Source organism: Mastigoproctus giganteus, chromosome 4 (genome assembly GCF_048544385.1).
Source record: "Mastigoproctus giganteus isolate SK-2022 chromosome 4, ASM4854438v1, whole genome shotgun sequence".
Taxonomy (NCBI): domain Eukaryota; kingdom Metazoa; phylum Arthropoda; class Arachnida; order Uropygi; family Thelyphonidae; genus Mastigoproctus; species Mastigoproctus giganteus.
This window is the reverse complement of record NC_143578.1, coordinates 39720515-39739110: the sequence shown is the minus strand read 5'-3', so window position 1 is coordinate 39739110 and position 18596 is coordinate 39720515. Positions and strand designations below refer to the sequence as shown.

Sequence of the window (18596 nt, the reverse complement as noted above, 5' to 3'; positions counted from 1 at the left end):
CTGAATCCAAAAAAGATACTTTACAATGGGACACACCAGTAATTAAAGTAATGCAATGATATTTTTAATCATAGAAATATAACAAGATAAAATAATGGAGAAGTCACAAGTTTACCAAGGACCAATTTAGCTCTATGTGATATACAACTACTATTTATCATAAAGAAATGCCAATGTCCAATGATAACATCATTCACAATGACAATAAACAAATCTCAAGGCAAAAGTTTTGGACACATCAGATTCCAACTGGAGGATATGGTATTTTCATATGAACCATATATTGCTCCACCTTAGAAGGGAACAGGTATCCTGTGTGTTATCAGACACTCAGTCTAAAACACTGATGGATCCAATATCTTTCTATTACAGAAGATTTAGGAGAAGTCCGGTTGGCCTGCCTCCCTAAAATCCACTCATACACACCTTCTCGATGGTAAGCCCTGTTACATCACTTAGGTGGCAACGAACGTGTAGAGTGGTTCTCTTCAAGACACCTAGTCAGCGTGAAGAGGAAAAGACCAAACCCTCCAGCATATGACAGCACGACAAAACAAATGGCCCTCAGTCCCCAGCGGCTTTCACACCCCCATCTTACGGTTATTGTTGTTGTTATTTTGGTTTTTAGGAGCATTAGCAACTAAGGCCATATTGCTCCGGGATATGCGGTGGTCATTCTCTGACCTTTTCGCATCCTCCATATTTGGTGGTGACGGGCTCGAACCCGGGTCTAATCAAGAAGCGTGTGCTACGCACTGCAGCTCCTTCCCACCTGGCTATGGAGGCGCCAGGCTGCCATGCACGGAAACTGAACTTGGCCTGTTACAACGAAAGATCACACTTCGGTGAAGACAGGATATTAGAGCTGGAAAAGGAATTAGAAAATGTGAATTGGAATATCATCAGTTTGGCTGAAACAAGAAGAAGAAATTAATCACTTATAAGTCTATCAAGTGGAAATCTGCTGTACACCAATGGAAACAGTGAAAGGAGTGAAGGTGGAGTTGGGTTTCTGGTCCATAAAGATTTAAAAAACAAAATTTTGGAATTCAAAAGTACATCACCAAGGGTGTCAAGACTAATACTCAAGATTTCTAAGAGGTAAAGGTTATAATGATTTATGCACCAACATCAAACCATGACAATGAAGAGGTTGAAGAAATGTACACCGAAATTGAGAGTCTTCTAGATGAGCAGAAAACCCACTACACTATTATTATGGGGAACTTCAATGCTAAGGTTGGAAAAAGACAAAGCAGCCCAGAAAGGGGAACTAGAGAAAATTTTGGAATTGGTGAAAGAAATGAAAGAGGTGAAAGACTTGTGGAATTTGCAGAATCTCAAGGATTGTCAGTAATGAACACTTTTTTCAAGAAAAGGGTGAACAGAAAGTGGACGTGGAAGAGTCCAAATGGATTAACAACTATGAAATCGACTTCATCCTCACTAACAGAAGATATATTGTGAATGATGTTACCATCCTGAATAAGGTAAATGTTGGAAGTGATCACAGAATGGTAAGATGTACACTTGATACAGATATGGGAAAGGAAAAAACTGACTCAAGTAAATAATACAATGGTCTTTGAGATAACAGAAGAGGAGAAAAAGCAGTATGTACTGGAACTTAACAAGTTTGAGCTTCTGCAGACTGCTCAGGACCAAGATATTGATGAGGAATATTACAACTTTCTGAAAGTGATAAAGCCCAAGAAACCTATAGGGGAAAAGAAATCCAAAGAAGAAAAAATTAGTCAAGAAACACTTGTCATGATGAACCGAAGGTGAAAAATGAAGAGCAAGATAAACACTAACAAGGAGAAAATTGAGTATACTGAGTTATGCAAAGCCATTAGAAAGAGACTCAGAGAGGACATAAGAAGATTTAACACAAGAAAAGTAGAACAAGCATTAAGGGAAAACAAAGGATTTAAATGAGCAGCCATGAGCAGTAATACAGAAAGACAAATGATACTGAAACTGAAGAATAGCGATGGTGTACTTATAAATAGCAGAGAAGGCATAATTCAAATAGCAGAAGACTACTATAGAGAATTATACAAGGAGCGAGGGAATGATGCCAGCAGTGGGGAAGATGGATTGCAAATTAGCAACACATACAACATACCTGATATTCTTCCTAATGAGGTAGAACATACATTGAAGAAAATAAAGAATCAGAAAGCCCCGGGGGGAGATAAAGTTACTGTAGAGTTGTTAAAATTGGGAGGAAGAGACATAACACAAAAACTGGCAAGGCTCTTCAAAAAGTGCATTAGAAAAGGTGTGGCACCTAAGCTGTGGAATAATGCAATCATAGTTTTGCTGCATAAGAAAGGAGATAAATCAGAAATTTGAAATTATAGACCAATTAGTTTGTTATCCCACATCTACAAGTTGTTCACAAGGGTCATTACTAACAGATTAGAAAGAATACTTGATGAGAATCAACTGAAAGAGCAAGATGGCTTTAGGACAGGATTCTCAACTATGGATCACCTTCACGTAATATCACAGCTAATGGAGAAAGCAAATGAATATAAAACACCATTATGACTGGCATTTGTGGATTATGAAAAGGCATTTGACTCCATACAGCATAAGGCAATGTTTCGGGCAGTGGAAAGACAAGGCATAGATACCCCACATTATGATTTTGAAGAAAATATATGAGAATGCTACCTCCTTTATTAGACTAGAAAAAGACAGTAGCAAATTTAAAATCGAGAAAGGAGTTCGACAAGGAGACAATATCTCCGAAGCTGTTTACTGCTGCCCTTGAAGAAGCTTTCAGAAGATTAGACTGGTCGCAGAAAGGAGTCAATGTGAACGGAGAGTACTTAAACCATTTACGATTTGCAGATGACATTGTGGTCAAAAGCCACGATCCCAAAGAATTAGAGGAAAATCTTAATCAGTTATGCACAGTTAGTAGGGATTTTGGACTAAAGATGAATATGGCTAAAACAAAAGTAATGATGAACAAGTATGCCACAGAAAGGGACATAATGATTGAAGGAGCAGTAATTGAAAAGGTGGAGTCATATACTTATCTGGGACAAGTTATTAGCTGTAATAATGATAAATGGCTGGAAGTCAAGAGAAGAATAAATTGTGGATGGATAGCATTCAGGAAATATAGTCACATACTGAAGAGCAATATCCCAGTTTGTATGAAACGTAAAATAATGAACCAATGTATACTCCCCAACATGACTTATGGAAGTGAAACTTGGGCATTCACGAAAAGAATGGAAGAGAAGCTGAGAACTACACAGCGAAGAATGGAACAAATTATATTGGGAATCAGACTGTTAGATAAGAGGAGAAACACATGGATTAGGCAGCAAACTCACGTAAAGGACATTCTTATCAAAACTAAAGAACTAAAATGGTCTTGGGCAGGACACATAGCTCAAAGACATGATGATAGATGGACTAAGAAAATAATAGAATGGTACCCAAGAGGAGCTAGAAGAAAACCTGGAAGACAAAGGCGGAGATGGATAGATGAAATTCATGAGTTTGTGGGTAGTAAATGGATTGCCATTGCACAAAACAGAAGGAACTGGAAAGTTACTGGAGAGGCCTTCATCTTGAAGTGGATTGAAAATGACTGCTGATGATGATTGCTGCACCTTGCACAAGAAATAAAGATCAATAAAACCTAGAGCATGTATTTTAAATGACCAAAGACAACTTACAATAAATGTAATATATACAATGAAATTTTTGAGAAATAAATAAAATTTATTAATAAGTAAATAATTTCAAAAAAAAAAAAAAAAAAAACAGAAATCCAAACTTAGTTCCAATGATACAGAAGCATCTATTCCTACATGAAGGACCTGATTTCCAACCATCCACATTGAAGTGACCGAAATTCAACAAATGGACTTGAGAGACAGTTTATCACAGCTGTCAAAATGGCCATCAGATAGTCTGTACTCTATATTATTATTTTAGTATTATATTTATAAAAACTGTTTCAAAGACTACATACACATAGAGAAAATGTTTAAAAAGAAGGAAAACTGTAGGCAGATTTACACACTATTTTTTTTCATCATATGATAGATTATATACTAATAATTAATGAAAAGCTGAAGTATAAAATTGACATACTTACCAAAACAAACTCTTCTTTGTCTAGAAATCCATCCTGATCATTATCACTAAGTTCCCATATCTAAATAAGGAAATAATTTCTTTTTAATGGCATATAAGATCCAAAAAAGAATCACACTGTACTTTAAAAATTAATACCTTGGAATATCACTAGGAGTTGCTGTATGATGATATGCAGATTAAATGCCATCTCTCAAAGTTTTGTTCTATGCTATAAAAGTCATTAGGCCTGCATGCAACTGTGCATGTGCAAATGCATTACATAATACAAGTAACCCTCACAATTACATTAGAGGGCTATCTAATTTTTTTTTAATGCTACTAATAGTACATTTATCAATATTGTATTTAACTTCCAATCTGGTTCCACCTTCTTCTGAATCAATCCACTCCAAAATTTCACACTTTTATCCTTTGTGCTTTCTCTTACTACTGCCACAGGATATTATAAACAATTAAAACACAGCTGAAAATAAATACACATACTCTAACTCAGTAAAGCAACTCACAACCCAACTGAGCTAACAGCACTGAATTCAACCAGTCCAGTAAAAAAGTGAGTGATTGGTGGTTGAATATTATATATATATTTTTTAAAAGATAATAAATTTGTAAAAGTAAGCAGTATGACTGCTGACTTTTACATTAGCAATCTTTTTATACTGTTGACTATCTTGAGCATTCTTGGTACTGGTATGCTCACCTTCTATTGAGCCAAGAAGTTCCTGAACAGTGCTGAAACATTCCTTGGTTAAGAATGTGGGGAACTTTCACATGCACACAGCACATGACTGAAAGTTCTATTTTCATAATTTTATTGACTTCTGTAGCAATAATATAAACAAATGATGATTCATAGTACACTAAAGAAATTCCAAGCCCTCTAATTTAAAACAAAAACATTCTTTTCATATTACTGAAAAAAAATTATTTTATTTAAATTATTTAAACCCGAATCTGGTTTGGATTACTGGAAATTCCAAGTAGTGTGGAATTGGATTACTACAATTGCACTACAATTATAAATTATTTCAATTACTTGGTACTCTTACTATAATTTTCTATAAGCCAATAATATTTACTCTGGCACAGAAGAACACACCATGGCACGTGCAATAATGTAATTCTGCAATGTTGTGCTGTTGGTGTAGCTGGTTACAGTCAGCCAGAAAACTGAGCATGAATATCTATGGGCAGGAATCCAGGCATATAATGTCAGAGCCATACAGTTTAATTGGGTTACAGAAATCTCCAACTCAGTAGCTCAGTGTATTCTTTGTTAGACATGTTGCATTTTGTTTTTCATTTGCATGGATGAAAATTATGCAATGCAAAAGTGTGTAAATTAAAAATAATAAAAAGTTATAGGTAACGATTTCTGAAACCAGAAAGCTTCAAAAATCAAAATGCTATAACATAAAATGATTAATTCTGCTCAACAATTATCTCAGTCAAAATAAAAATATAATATACATAAAAATATTTAAATCTGAATAAATAATCTTTATAAAAATATTATAAATGAACAACTTCAACCAATAATGTGAATGATATAATTTTTAAAAGACTGGCAATGTTTTAAAAATTATTATTCATATACAATATTTTCAACAAAAAAAAAAGTATTCTTAATGTAACTTCCCTATTGTGATTTTGGTAATGGAAATTGTTACTTTTGCCAGGAATAAAAAATGCATCATGTCCATTAAGTTTCTTATTGGCTAGTTGAATTTTTCTCAATTATGCAAGCACCATTTCTTTCATCTTTCATGGTTTCTATTATAGTGGGTATTCCTCAATGGTTCAAGCAATTTAAAGCAATTATTGAAGAGATAGTGCCTAGGACACTTTCCTTTTGCAATACTACAAGTTAAGGTAAAACAAATCTATTTCCCTTTATAAATGATAAAACCACAAAGAAATTAACAAAAGTAGTTTTACCGATATTACATTATAAAATACAATAATGCTTTGTCATGCATAAAAAAAATCTGGCCAATTGCCAAATATAGAAACCACACAACATACATAAATGAAATTTAAAAAAAAATTAAAACTTATGGTTTTTTTGAAGATATATTGTGTGTCTCAAAAAAAATCACAAGACAGTTGCTGAAAGAGAACTGGGATCATCACACACGATTTTAATTTGCCAAGTTACAGAACAACTTATAGCAGAGGTTGCTCTATTATGGTGATCTATTTGCTACAGTCTATAGTGCAGTTCACTGACGACAGCAGTGGCACCTCCGTAGCCAGGTGGGCAGGAACAGCAGTGCATAGCACACACTTTTTGATTAGACCAGGGTTCAAGCCCATGACCACCAAATACGGAGGATGCGGAAAGGTCAGGGAATGACCACCGCATATCCCCGGAGCAATATGGCCTTAGTTGCTAATGCACCTAAAAAACCAAATAACAAACAAACTGACCACAGCATATCAAAGCAAGCTAACTTCTGTAGAACTCGGACATTGTTATTTTAATTTATTCAATTTAATTAAAGAATTTTAAGAATAGTATGACTAAGTCAATATTTTTTCTCCTATATTCAAGCCTATTGTGCATGGCTGCAAATGTTATATAGTAGTCATATTTTCTATAAATTAACTTTGAAAGAGTCATTCTCTTTGTAGGTTATTTCATGTAGATAATGAGTAATTAACAATACTTTTACTCAAATGATATGAACAATTTTATTAGAACATATTTCAAAATTTGCCAGTTTCTCGATCCCATGTTAAAATAACTCCAAGAAAAGATACACAAAGAAAGATAAAACAGCAAATTAGTAAAGTAGGATACTATTTCAACACAGGCATCGAAACACATAGTGTGAGTAAAGAATGCTACACGGCATTAAGTTTTTCGGTCTGTACTGTCTTGGGACACTACTCTCCCTCCAGTAATAGACCTTAGGTTTAAGCTTGCTTTAGCAATGATGTTATTCACAAGCCAACCTAAAGTTAATATCATTTTTAATTTAATAGTGTAACCCAGGGTGAATCCACTATTAATTAAAAACTCCAAGCACTGCCATTACAACTATAATAGGATGGTACTTGTATCAACTGTATTGCTACATTCAACAAGAAGTTTTACTTCCACATACTACTTGGATGTTCATTCAGACTCAATACATATATTCACCACTCTGGAAAAGGTCACTAATTGAGGCCACCAACCATTTGAAGAGAGGCCAGTAGATTCAAAATGGCTGTAATGACAGTGCCTTGGGAGTTTTTAATTAACAGTGGATTTGTTCCCTGGTGAAGTTATAAAACAATGTTAATAACTTTAGGTCAACCTGTATATAACGAAGTTGTTAGCGAGAATATGGCCAAGCTCTTTATCTGGAAAAACAATATCCTCAAGACAGTAAGTAAAGATAGAAAAACATAACACAGAGTAGTCTTTTCTCAAAAAAAAAAAAAAAAAAAGAAAAAAAAAAAGTAATAATCCAAAGAACAGCTCACTGAAGGGAAGTTATGCAGGTCCATACTGTCTGTTCATCAATAACTCAACAATAGCAATGTCCAATCCTGCTAGGTGTGTTTGTCTCATTTTACAGTTTATTACTGAAAGATTAATCCATGTGTTCTTGATGTCGTTTTTATTAATCCATAATTTTGAAATTTCTTAATGTATGTTGCTTCTTTAATTCATGTAAAATCACAATGATCAAGCTTTCAACTGTTAAATGGATTTTGCATATGAGTATGTGTTTTGGGTGAATTTTGATATATTACTCTTTCATTTTTTTCTGCATATTTTTTGTGCTCTTCAATTCTTGTGTCAAACCTGTGTCCTCCCTCTCAATTTGTTTTACAATTTAAAGATGCTGCCTCACCATTTGGTTAAACAGCGAAGTGGCACCTTTAAAGAACTTTCCCATCTTATTAATAGGTTTAAATATTACTTCTGACCCACAGTTTTTATAATTCTGTTTTAGTTTTTCTCCAATACCTTAACCATAAGATATATAAGGTACTGTCTGTTCATCAATAACTCAACAACAGCAATTTCCAATCCTCCTAGGTGTGTTTGTCTCATTTTACAGTTTATTACTGAAGGATTAATCCATGTGTTCTTGATGTTGTTTTTATTAATCCATAATTTTGAAATTTCCTAATGTATGTTGCTTCTTTAATTCATGTAAAATCACAATGATCAAGCTTTCAACTGTTAAATGGATTTTGCATATGAGTATGTATTTTGGGTGAATTTTGATATATTACTCTTTCATTTTTTCTGCATATTTTTTGTGCTCTTCAATTCTTGTGTCAAACCTGTGTCCTCCCTCTCAATTTGTTTTACAATTTAAAGATGCTGCCTCACCATTTGGTTAAACAGTGAAGTGGCACCTTTAAAGAACTTTCCCATCTTATTAATAGGTTTAAATATTACTTCTGACCCACAGTTTTATAATTCTGTTTTAGTTTTTCTCCAATATCTTAAACATAAGATATATAAGGTATCAATCTCTTATAATTGAACATGTTCACGTTTTGAGAGCATCTTTTATTCAAAAAATGTTGTACATTCATTATAGTCCCCAGATTTCTAGAAGAACCCATGTTATCTATAATATACTCCTTTTTTCTAATTGCTCCCTTAAACATTTATACTCATGGATTTCCCTTGGATTGGAGAAATGCCAATGTCTTGCTAATATATAAAGAAAAGGAGAGGGAAGATAAAGATCATGGAGCTCATGGTCAGAAAAAGAACTGCAAGATCATCTTGAGAACTACAATATCCCAAATGGATTACACAATATACATTTGCAGGTGGGAAACCTGTTTGACCATCCTGATAAATTACAGGAATTCCTTGATTAGTGTGATTAATTGGTTCCACGAAAATGGCACGCTATGCAAAATCGCGCTAATCAAAGTTATTAATCAATACAAAATAGCCTAATTCGTTCCAAGACCTACAAATATACCAATCAATATTTTTAAAAATACGATTTTTTATGGCAATTTAATGTACAGCAGTATAAAAGCAAAGGATAATTATAAATATTTGCAATACAGTAATCAGAAGTTTATTGAAATTAAAAAATTACAATATATAACTCACTATTTCTTTGTAAAATATTTCAAAAAACTGGTTTGTGCAGGCTTTTCTTTCTTGCTTTCATCATAAATTTGCTTTTATGGATACACATCTTTTTTAATGTTCCTGCGAATTTGCATACTGTGCTCGATATCTGGGTCTGCATCCATGATTAGTTGTTTCAAATTTTCAGCTGCGCAAAATATTCCTTCAAGTTCTTTTAATGTCAACCTCTTTTCTTGAACATTTTCTTCCTCGCAAATTTCCACCTCGTCATATGCTCGTTGTTTATCGATATTAAGGAGGTCAGAATCACTTAATTGTTCTGAATGTGATTTCGGCAATTCGTGAACATCACTGTTGTCGATTTCATCAAAGCCTAGATCTCTTCCAATATTTGCTATTATATCAATAACAGTGCTGACATAGTGAAACTACAGAAATCATTTGTGCAATGTGGCAAAATATGCTTCCAAACTGCTCTCATATTGTTGGATGTTACTTCAGACCACAACTCATGAATATTGTCTATTGCTTTCCTGATGTTGTAATTTCTCCAAAATTCAACTAAAGAAACTGCACCATCTCCAGTTGTTGCTTCAATCATTTGTGCAAATGTTCTGCATAAATAATAGGCCTTAAAAGTAGCAATTATACCTTGATCCATAGGCTGTAAAAGACTTGTCATATTTGGAGGTAAAAAAATAACTTTCACATTTTCACACAAATCAGAAAGTGCTAGTGGGTGGCTCGGGGCATTGTCTAAAATTAATAAAATTTTGAATGCAAGATTATTTTCTTCACAGTAGGCCTTAACTTTCGGACAAAAATAGCTAGTGAACCAGTCTTCAAATAAAGCTTTCATGACCTAAGCTTTTCTATTAGAGCACCAAACAACAGGTAGGCTTGCTTTATTAAAACCTTTACTGAAAGATCTGGGAGTTTCATTTCTATAGATAATCATGGGTTTTAATTTCAAATCACCTTCTGCATTGCCTCCTAATAAAAATGTTATTCTATCTTTGGAAACTTTATAGCCTGGTTGAGCCTTTTCTTTTTTTGCTAGAAAGGTTTTTTTTTGGCATTCGTTTCCAAAAAAGGTCTGTTTCATCAACATTAAATATTTGTTGATGTGTGTAGCCACTGTCATCAATGATTTTCTTTAAAATTTTGGGATATTTCGTGGCTGCATTTTTATCTGCACTTGCCACTTCTCTAGTCAATGGAACATTATGCAGTCCTGTTCTTTTCTTAAAACGTTCAAACCAGCCTTTACTGGCAGTGAAATTTTCTTCCATTTCTGCTTCAATCACTTTTCCTTTTCAAGAACTTGCTTGAACATTTTCTTCACTTACCACTCTACCCAAGTTTCCTATTGTTGACTTTTCCTTTAACATTGCAAAAATACTCAAGGATTTTGTTTTTATGGTCATTGTGCAGATTGGAATTCTTTTTTTATTGCAGTCTTCTATCCAAATGACTAAAAGACGTTCCATCTTAATCATCTTAACATTTCTATTTATTGTGGTTTGTGTGCATGTTGACGATGAAGCAAGCTTACCTTTTATGCACTGGCTTTACTTAAAATCGTCTGAACCGTTGATTCAGGCATACCAAGATGTTGAGAAATTTGTATTTTACTCTCACCATCTTCAAATCTTTTTATGATTTCAATTTTTTCATCTAACATTATCACTAAAAAAAAGCCGTGCGCTCAGTAAGAAAACAAGTGATGTGTTTCTATAATTTTCTCTAATGTTATGCATACTTTAGCAGTGTATTTACATTCGTAGCTTAGTACTGACTTTCATAGCATCACCAGCTTCAGTTTCTTTAGACCAAGCCAAAATACCACGCTAATTCGAGTCTCGTGCTAATCGAACCCATGCTAATCAAGGGATTCCTGTACTACAATGTGGTCACACAGGAACTGGAGGCAAGAAACAATTTTGACATTATATACTTGTACGAGCATATTAACAGTTCTAAATGGGAGCTTGCTGTACAAGATGGAGTCTATTGGGCCACAAGTAAGATCTTTAAGTGAAGTGAAAGATGGCTGAAGGACAGGAGGCAAAAGGGTGTTACAATTGGCCATTCTTCAGAGTGGGCCGGTGTTATAAGCAGGGTCCTTCAGATGAGGAAATAAAGGATACATGTTGAAATTTGCAGATGCTATAAAAATCTGAAGAGTGAATAACAATGCAAGTCAAGCTGAGCAACTTCAGAATGATTTAGACAGCTCAATGGACAACTGGAGAAATAGCAGTTATATTTTAATGCTGCCAAATGCTAAGTTTCCACATTTCAGAAATAATAACCATGAGAATAACTTATATGCTGGATGTGGTGGAGCAGATGGGTGTAGATGAGGAAAGAGACCAGCATTTTAATAAAATCAGACATGAGGGGGTAGTATGCAGTGTAAGTGGGTAGCCAGGAAGGCACACAGTGTCATATCAATAACTGACCTCACCTTAGCATCTAGGAAGGAGGAAGTGATAATTCCATTATACAAGTTAATGGTGAGACTGCAACAATTTGGAGGCCATATTTAAGAAAATACATTGCTTCTTGAAAGAGTCCAAAGACTGGCAAGTGTCTAGTGTGAATAACAAAGGAGTCAATGAGGAGCGATTACAAAGGTGTGGATTATAAAGTTTAGAAAAAGTTATTTTGGTGGGGGAAGGAATCTAACTGATATGTATAAACATTGAGGGAAGGTAAACTTAATGATGGAATTTTCACTCTGAAAATGGGGCACAAAAACTAGGGAATAGGAGGGGGCAAACAAACTATTGCGATAAAAACTAATAGACTGGACTGCTGGAAGTTTAAATTTGATCAGTGTGCTGCCAATCACTGGAATAAACTGCATTTCTAGGTGGTTGATGGTGAGAGGAGTATAAGAGGATACAGGTTATATAAGACAAACTTTTTTTTTTTTTTTTTTTTGACTAATGCAGCAAAAGCCTAGCTTCCTAGCATGGCCTATATTAATACTAATATTGTTTTCTCTGCAGATTAATGTTTTGATAACTCTTTTTTTTGATTACTAGGATGGTTCAAAATTAAAATTAGTACATTTCACTAATTTTTTTTAAGAAAAATTGTAGTGATTAATCAATTTTCTGCTTTTATTCATTTGGACACCTAAGAAATGAGGTTTTTAAGGAGAAAGATATTAGGCAGGATCCCTTGCAGACCACCTTGTGGACTGCTTCATGGATGACATGTTTTTAACATGAAAACATGGCCAAATTAAATTAGTTAAATTCAAAGATTATATGAGCAACAGACACAAGGCAATTCAAATAATACAACATATAGTATTACCTTTCTTATATATCAAAGCAGAAGGTAAATTAATCACTACAGTTTACCGGAGGGAAAGGGGGGGGGGAGAAATCTACAACGTTAACCTGAAGAGTAGACAACATTAACCTGAAGAGTACAACATTAACCTGAAGAAAAAATTAGGAAGAGGAATTAGAAAGACAGCATATTTTAGACAATAACAGGTTCTTTAGAAAGGTGGTCATTAAAATGACTGCATATTATTTATTGAATATAGGAAAATCTCAAAACCTAAAAACATTGAGTTATAAGAAAGCGATAGTGTTGCTTATATTAAAAGAACTGAAGAAGGAAAAAACCACAAGTTGTCAAGTTTGAACATTTTTAAACAAAATATATATATATATATATTTTTTTTTGGTAGTTGTTGGCACATCGGCTTCTGTGGCTATAATGCACCTCCCAAGGTTTTTGCAGTACTTTGATCCAAGCCCGAGGCGGGATTCAAACCCGCGACCTTTGGGTTGCCAGGCAGGCACTTTACCCACCCGGCCAGCCTGGTTGGCTTTAAACAAAATAGCATTTAACAAAAGGAATTTTAAAATTTGAATAGAAGGAAAATTAAAAAAATAGCGTACATTAGGAAATTTCAAAATTACAGATTAATACAAACAATGGAAAGAATATCAAGGATATTCGAGTTAATCTTTCCGAAAATAAATTGTAACAAGAGGTGAAACCCTGGAGGGCTGGAAATTGCCTAGTTAATGATGACTGGACAAAATGTAGACCAACTTATCACTTCAGTGACCTATTCATTGTGTTACGTTCACTTGGAGTTATTGCTAATGCAATAAAGAAACTGGCAGAAGACTGAAATAGTATTAGTAGTTTGAAATAATGCAAGAAAGCAAGCTTATACAGCATCAGCCAAAAAAAAAAAGACCTTTCCATTTTACCTATCCATTCCCTCCAACAGTTTGTCTAGTTCTTCCTTGAATTTATTTCAGCTATCCACTTCCATAACAACAGCAGATGGAACTTTGTTCCAACAATTGACCACCCGATGACTAAAGACAAACGTCTGCACATCTATTCTGCAACCATCCTTCCTTAATTTGAATTTATGCTTTCTCTTGTGTAGTCTGAACAAAAGGAAGAATCCAATTAGCATTGACCTTGCTCGATGCTGAAATTTTCAGAATTTGAAGCCCTCCTTGGTAAGAGCACCCTTTTGTTCCCCTCGCTAATCTTGTTGCCCATCTCTGTACTCATTCCAGCAGCTCTACATTCTTCCAAAAATAAGGCCTCCACATGCGGCCTGTATGCAGTACTCAAGATGTGGCCTGACCATTTCCTTATACAATGGAATATTCACCTCCTTATCTCTGCTAGAAAAATTCCTGCATATCATTGACAAAACTCCATGAGTTGTCCTGGCACATTGTCTGCAATGCTCAGAGAACTTCATATCTGACTGCACAATTACCACCAGGTCTTTTTCATTCTCCACTACCCTGAGTGGAAAATAAAAAACTACCACACAGTTGGTATGTTACTCTGGAGCTACTGCTACCCAAATTCAGTACTTTGCATTTGTTCATGTTAAACTTCAGTTGCCATTTTTCAGCCTATCTGCCTAATTTTTCTTGATATGCCTTCACCAATAATCATTAATAAATATAGAAGAGAACAACTGACACAGCATCAAACCTTGGGGGACTCCACTAATAATATTAGTCCATGAAGAGCAGTATCCGGTGATAACCACTCTCTGTCTTCTCTCACTCTCCAATTTTAACAGCAGTCTTTTATGTGCATAGTTCCACATAATACACATAATGTAAACTTGATATATATAACATAAACTTGATAGCATAATACGTATTATTGCTGCATTTAAGTAGTAAGTAAAGCTCCCAGAGTTGGTGACATCATTTTGAGGGAGGGTGCCAGGAGTGTATTGAATCATCGAGGTTAATTATGAGGCTACCTTTGGACTCAGGAGAGATTCGTTTGGAGTGGAGAAGTGCCAACGTATCACCAGTACATAAAGGCAGTTCTAAGAGTTAAGTGAGTAACTACAGATTAGTTAGTCTGGCTTCAGTGGTAGGGAAAATCTGTGAGTCAATGATTAAGAGTGCAATCCTGGGACATTTAGATAGATATGGCATTCTGAAGGACATATAACATGGTTTTGTTAAGAGAAAATTATGTTTAACTAACTTAGTAGGCTATTTTGATAATTACTCATATGTTGGATGTAGGGAACAATTTTGACATAGTTTATTTGGATTTTAGCAAAGCATTTGGTTCAATCCCTCATGAGAGGGTACTGTATAAGCTGGAACATGTCAGGATTACTGGAAAAATTTTAAGATGGATTGCTAGGTGGCTGCAGGGCAGAAGGCAGAGGGTTATGATTCATGGATATTCTTCATGACTGGGGTGAGATCCCTAAGGATCAGTTCTACGACCATTGAATCTCATTTTCATAAATGACACCAATGAAGGTATGATGTCAAAATTTGCAGATGATGTAAAGATTGGCAGAGTTATTACTGATCACTGCCAAGCAGCACACTTCCAGGATGACTTAATAAGACTTCAGAAATGGTAAGAAAAGTGGCAACTATGTTTTAATGCAACAAAATTCAAGATCTTCCACTTGGGGAATAGCAACCCCAAAATAAATTATACGCTTGGTGAAGTAAAATTAAAAACAGCAGAGGAAGAAAGGCAAATGGGAGTTACAGTATGGGCAGATATGAAGTTTTCTGAGCAGTGTAAACAGGCAGCCAGGAAAGTGCATGATGTCCTATCAATGATTTACTGAACATTATCCTGTAGAGATAAGGAGGTCATTATCCCACTATATAAGGCAATTGTAAGACCACATTTGGAATACTGTGTTCAAGTATGGATACCTCATCTGGATATTGAGTTCCATGAAAGGGTCCAAAGATGGATAACGCACATGGTAAGATCAGCAAAAGGTCAACCGTATGAGGAAAAACTGCAATTATGTGTGCTACAGAGCTTGGCAACCAGGCAGCTCAGAGGTGATCTGATTGAAGTTCATAAGGATCTGAGGGGTTAGTAAAATGAATGAAGGTAGAATTTTCATTGTCATAAAGAATTCCAGAACTAGGGACGTAGTAGAGGAGAAAAGTGCATGGGATGCATATAAATTATCAAAAGTCCTACAGTAGATATAAATTAATTTGTAATAAAGTCACAAAGGAGGTTAGGCAAGCTAAGGCAGATTATGAGAAGTCTCTGGCAAAGAATTCAAAGAAAAACGGCAAAGACATCTACGCTTACATTAATAGTAAAAGGAAAAGGTGAATCACATTGGGCCACTTGATGTTTATGGGTTACCTGTTGATGATCCTGCTCAGGTTGCAGACAGATTGAATAGGTATTTTGCATCTACATTCACACAAAAGAAATTGTTCAGGGAAGGGGTTGCCAAAGGTTTATCACACTCTATTGAGGAGTTAAATGACTTTGTGATAACTGAAAGGAAAGTGGAGGAGAAATTGCTGAAGGCAGACATAAAAAAGACACCTGAGGTGGATGGAATTTATCCAATTATATTAAGGGAGACAGCAAAGGAGGTGAGCAAACCTTTAGCCATAATAAAAGCATCCTTGGATCCAGGGAAGGTACCTATGGACTGGTGATATGCAAATGTATCCCCAATTCATAAAGGGGGATCAGAAAGCAACATAAGTAATTACAGACCTGTTAGCTCAGAGTCTGTTCCAAGGAAAATAATGGAATTATTGGTTAAAGAAGTAATGAAGGACCATCTGGATAGGTATGCAATTATACTGCAATCAGAGCATGGATTTGTTAAGGGGCAGTCTTGTCTAACCAATCTGATAGATTACTATGATGCAATAACCAAAGAACTGGATGCAAAAAATAATTCTGACATCATATACTTGGATTTCTGGAAAGTTGCAGATAAAAGACTGCTGTACAAACTGGAGCAATGTGGCACCGATGGCAAGATAATGATAAAGGGATGGTTAAGTGGAAGAAGACAGAGAGTGGTTAACAATGGGCACTGTTCTTCATGGACTAATGTTATTAGTGAAGATTCCCCAGGGTTCAGTGTTGGGCCCATTGTTGTTTTAAATATTTATCAATGATATTGATGAATGTATATCAGGCTTAATGTCTAAGTTTGCAGATGATACAAAGGAGAACAGGGTGGTTAACAACTGTCATCAGGGTGGGCTACTGCAACAAGATATAAGAAAATTGGGTCGATGAGTGAGAAATGGCAGTTGAAGTTAAATATCGACAAATGCAAGATACTGCACATGGGTTACTGCAGAGTAACTTATCAACTGTGCGGTACTACACTCAGGGTAGTGGAGAATGAAAAAGATCTGGGGGTAATTGTGCAGTCAGACACGAAATTCTCTGAGCAATGCAGACATGTTGCAAGGACAGCTCATGAGGTTTTGTCAATGATATACAGAAACTATGCTAGTAGGGATAAGGAGGTGATTATCCCTCTGTATAAGGCCATGGTTAGGCTGCATCTTGAGTACTGAATACATGTCTGGAGGCCTCACTTTAGGAAGGATGTAGAGCAGCTGGAATGGGTGCAGAAAGGCTTTAGTTCTGCAAATTGCAGTGTCTTAAAACTAGGCACCCGTTGGGGAGATCTGATTGAGGTGTTTAAAGGCCTTGAATGGATTGAGTAAGCTGAATGTTAATGGCATTCTTCCACTTGCTGAGCTTACACACGAGGGGGTATAAATTCAAGTTGAGGAAGAATGGTTGCAGGATAGATGCATGGAAGTTTGCCTTCAGCCAGGTGGTTGATTGTTGGAACAGGTTTCCATTTGTTGTTGTGGAAGTCAACAAGTTGAATAAATTCAAAGACCTAGACAAATTCTCGGAGGGTTCAAATGGTGACCTGTGGAGGTGGTTTTTTTTTTTTGGCTGATACTATATAAGCTTGCTTTCTTTCATCATTTGCCAGGAAGTTTTCCTTTAGCCAGTGAGTTGTTGATTGCTGGGAACGAGTTGCCTTTGCAGGTAGTTGAGGCTGACAGTGTGAATAAATTCAAAGGTCAATTGGATAGTTATGTATGTGAGGGGGAAGTATATAATTTGTATTTTCTTATCTACTTTATTTTTGGCCAGTGCAGCAAAAGCCTATGGCTTTCTTGCACTAAATGGTGAATACTATTACTAAATATCTTCTGTCTCAATGTGCAATACAGTAATACCCCGAAGTTACGCGATAGGTGGGTCCGACGAAAATCGCGTAAGTCGGGGTACAACTTTGCATATAAATACATATAAATTTTGCTTAATTGGGACCAAGGACTAACAAAAACACCTAGTTTAGAAGAAAAATATTAATAAAATTGCAGTTCTTTATACATATTAATACAAAATATTAATACAAAATATGTATTAAAAAACAAATGAGTTACGTTAAAAAGTTATTTCGATGTCGATGGCTTCATAAAATCTAACAAATTCGTCTGACGACACAGCGCCTTCTTTTTTTCACCCAGAATTTCTTCGTAGCAAGCTAATAATTTTTTTATTCCTTGCTTTGTAGCTATAACGCGTTCTTCGTTGGAGTCTATGTTTTCTAAAATTTTTAAGCCCTTTACAATTGAGCCCTTTCAATTTTCAACCTGTCAAGTTTGCAATTGTCATGTGCTTTTTGCCGTTGCTTCATTTAGGCTTGTAGCACGTGCAATATCACATGGTCTTTCATTTCGCTCAAAGCGTTTCACAATTTCATATTTTTTCTCTATCGACAGAGGCAGACTGGCCATAAGATTTACCGCGGAAACCCCGGTGGGCCGGCGTGATTTTGGCCATAAACCATAGTATGAGGCCACTATAAATTTTCCCGGGTAAGAATTTTTGACCCAGTCCGCCTCTGTTTATCGATAATTGCTTTTCTTTTTCTCTCTGAATCTGCAGTGTATTAGCCAGGACGCTTCCTTTTCACACCTTTTAAGTATTTTACTAATTTTTAGGGAATAAAGCACAATTACAAAACGAGGAGGCACGCTTGATACGCATAAACAAAGCTGCGCGCATGTAGCAACTGAATAAACAA

At 35.4% G+C, this 18596-nt stretch overlaps 1 protein-coding gene across 6 annotated transcripts in view; it reads right to left on the bottom strand.

Annotated features, from left to right (window-relative positions):
• The window catches only part of LOC150086640 (uncharacterized), a 292377-nt gene that overhangs the window by 161530 nt on the left and 112251 nt on the right, over positions 1-18596 (bottom strand). For 5 of the 6 annotated variants that reach the window (XM_090372657.1, XM_090372662.1, XM_090372659.1 and 2 more), the window contains one exon: positions 4130-4189. The exons of the other annotated variant lie outside the window; for it this stretch is intronic. In XM_090372657.1, the coding sequence (XP_090228783.1) occupies positions 4130-4189 (60 nt within the window). The remainder of the gene's footprint in view (positions 1-4129; positions 4190-18596) is intronic. 6 annotated transcript variants of the gene reach the window in all.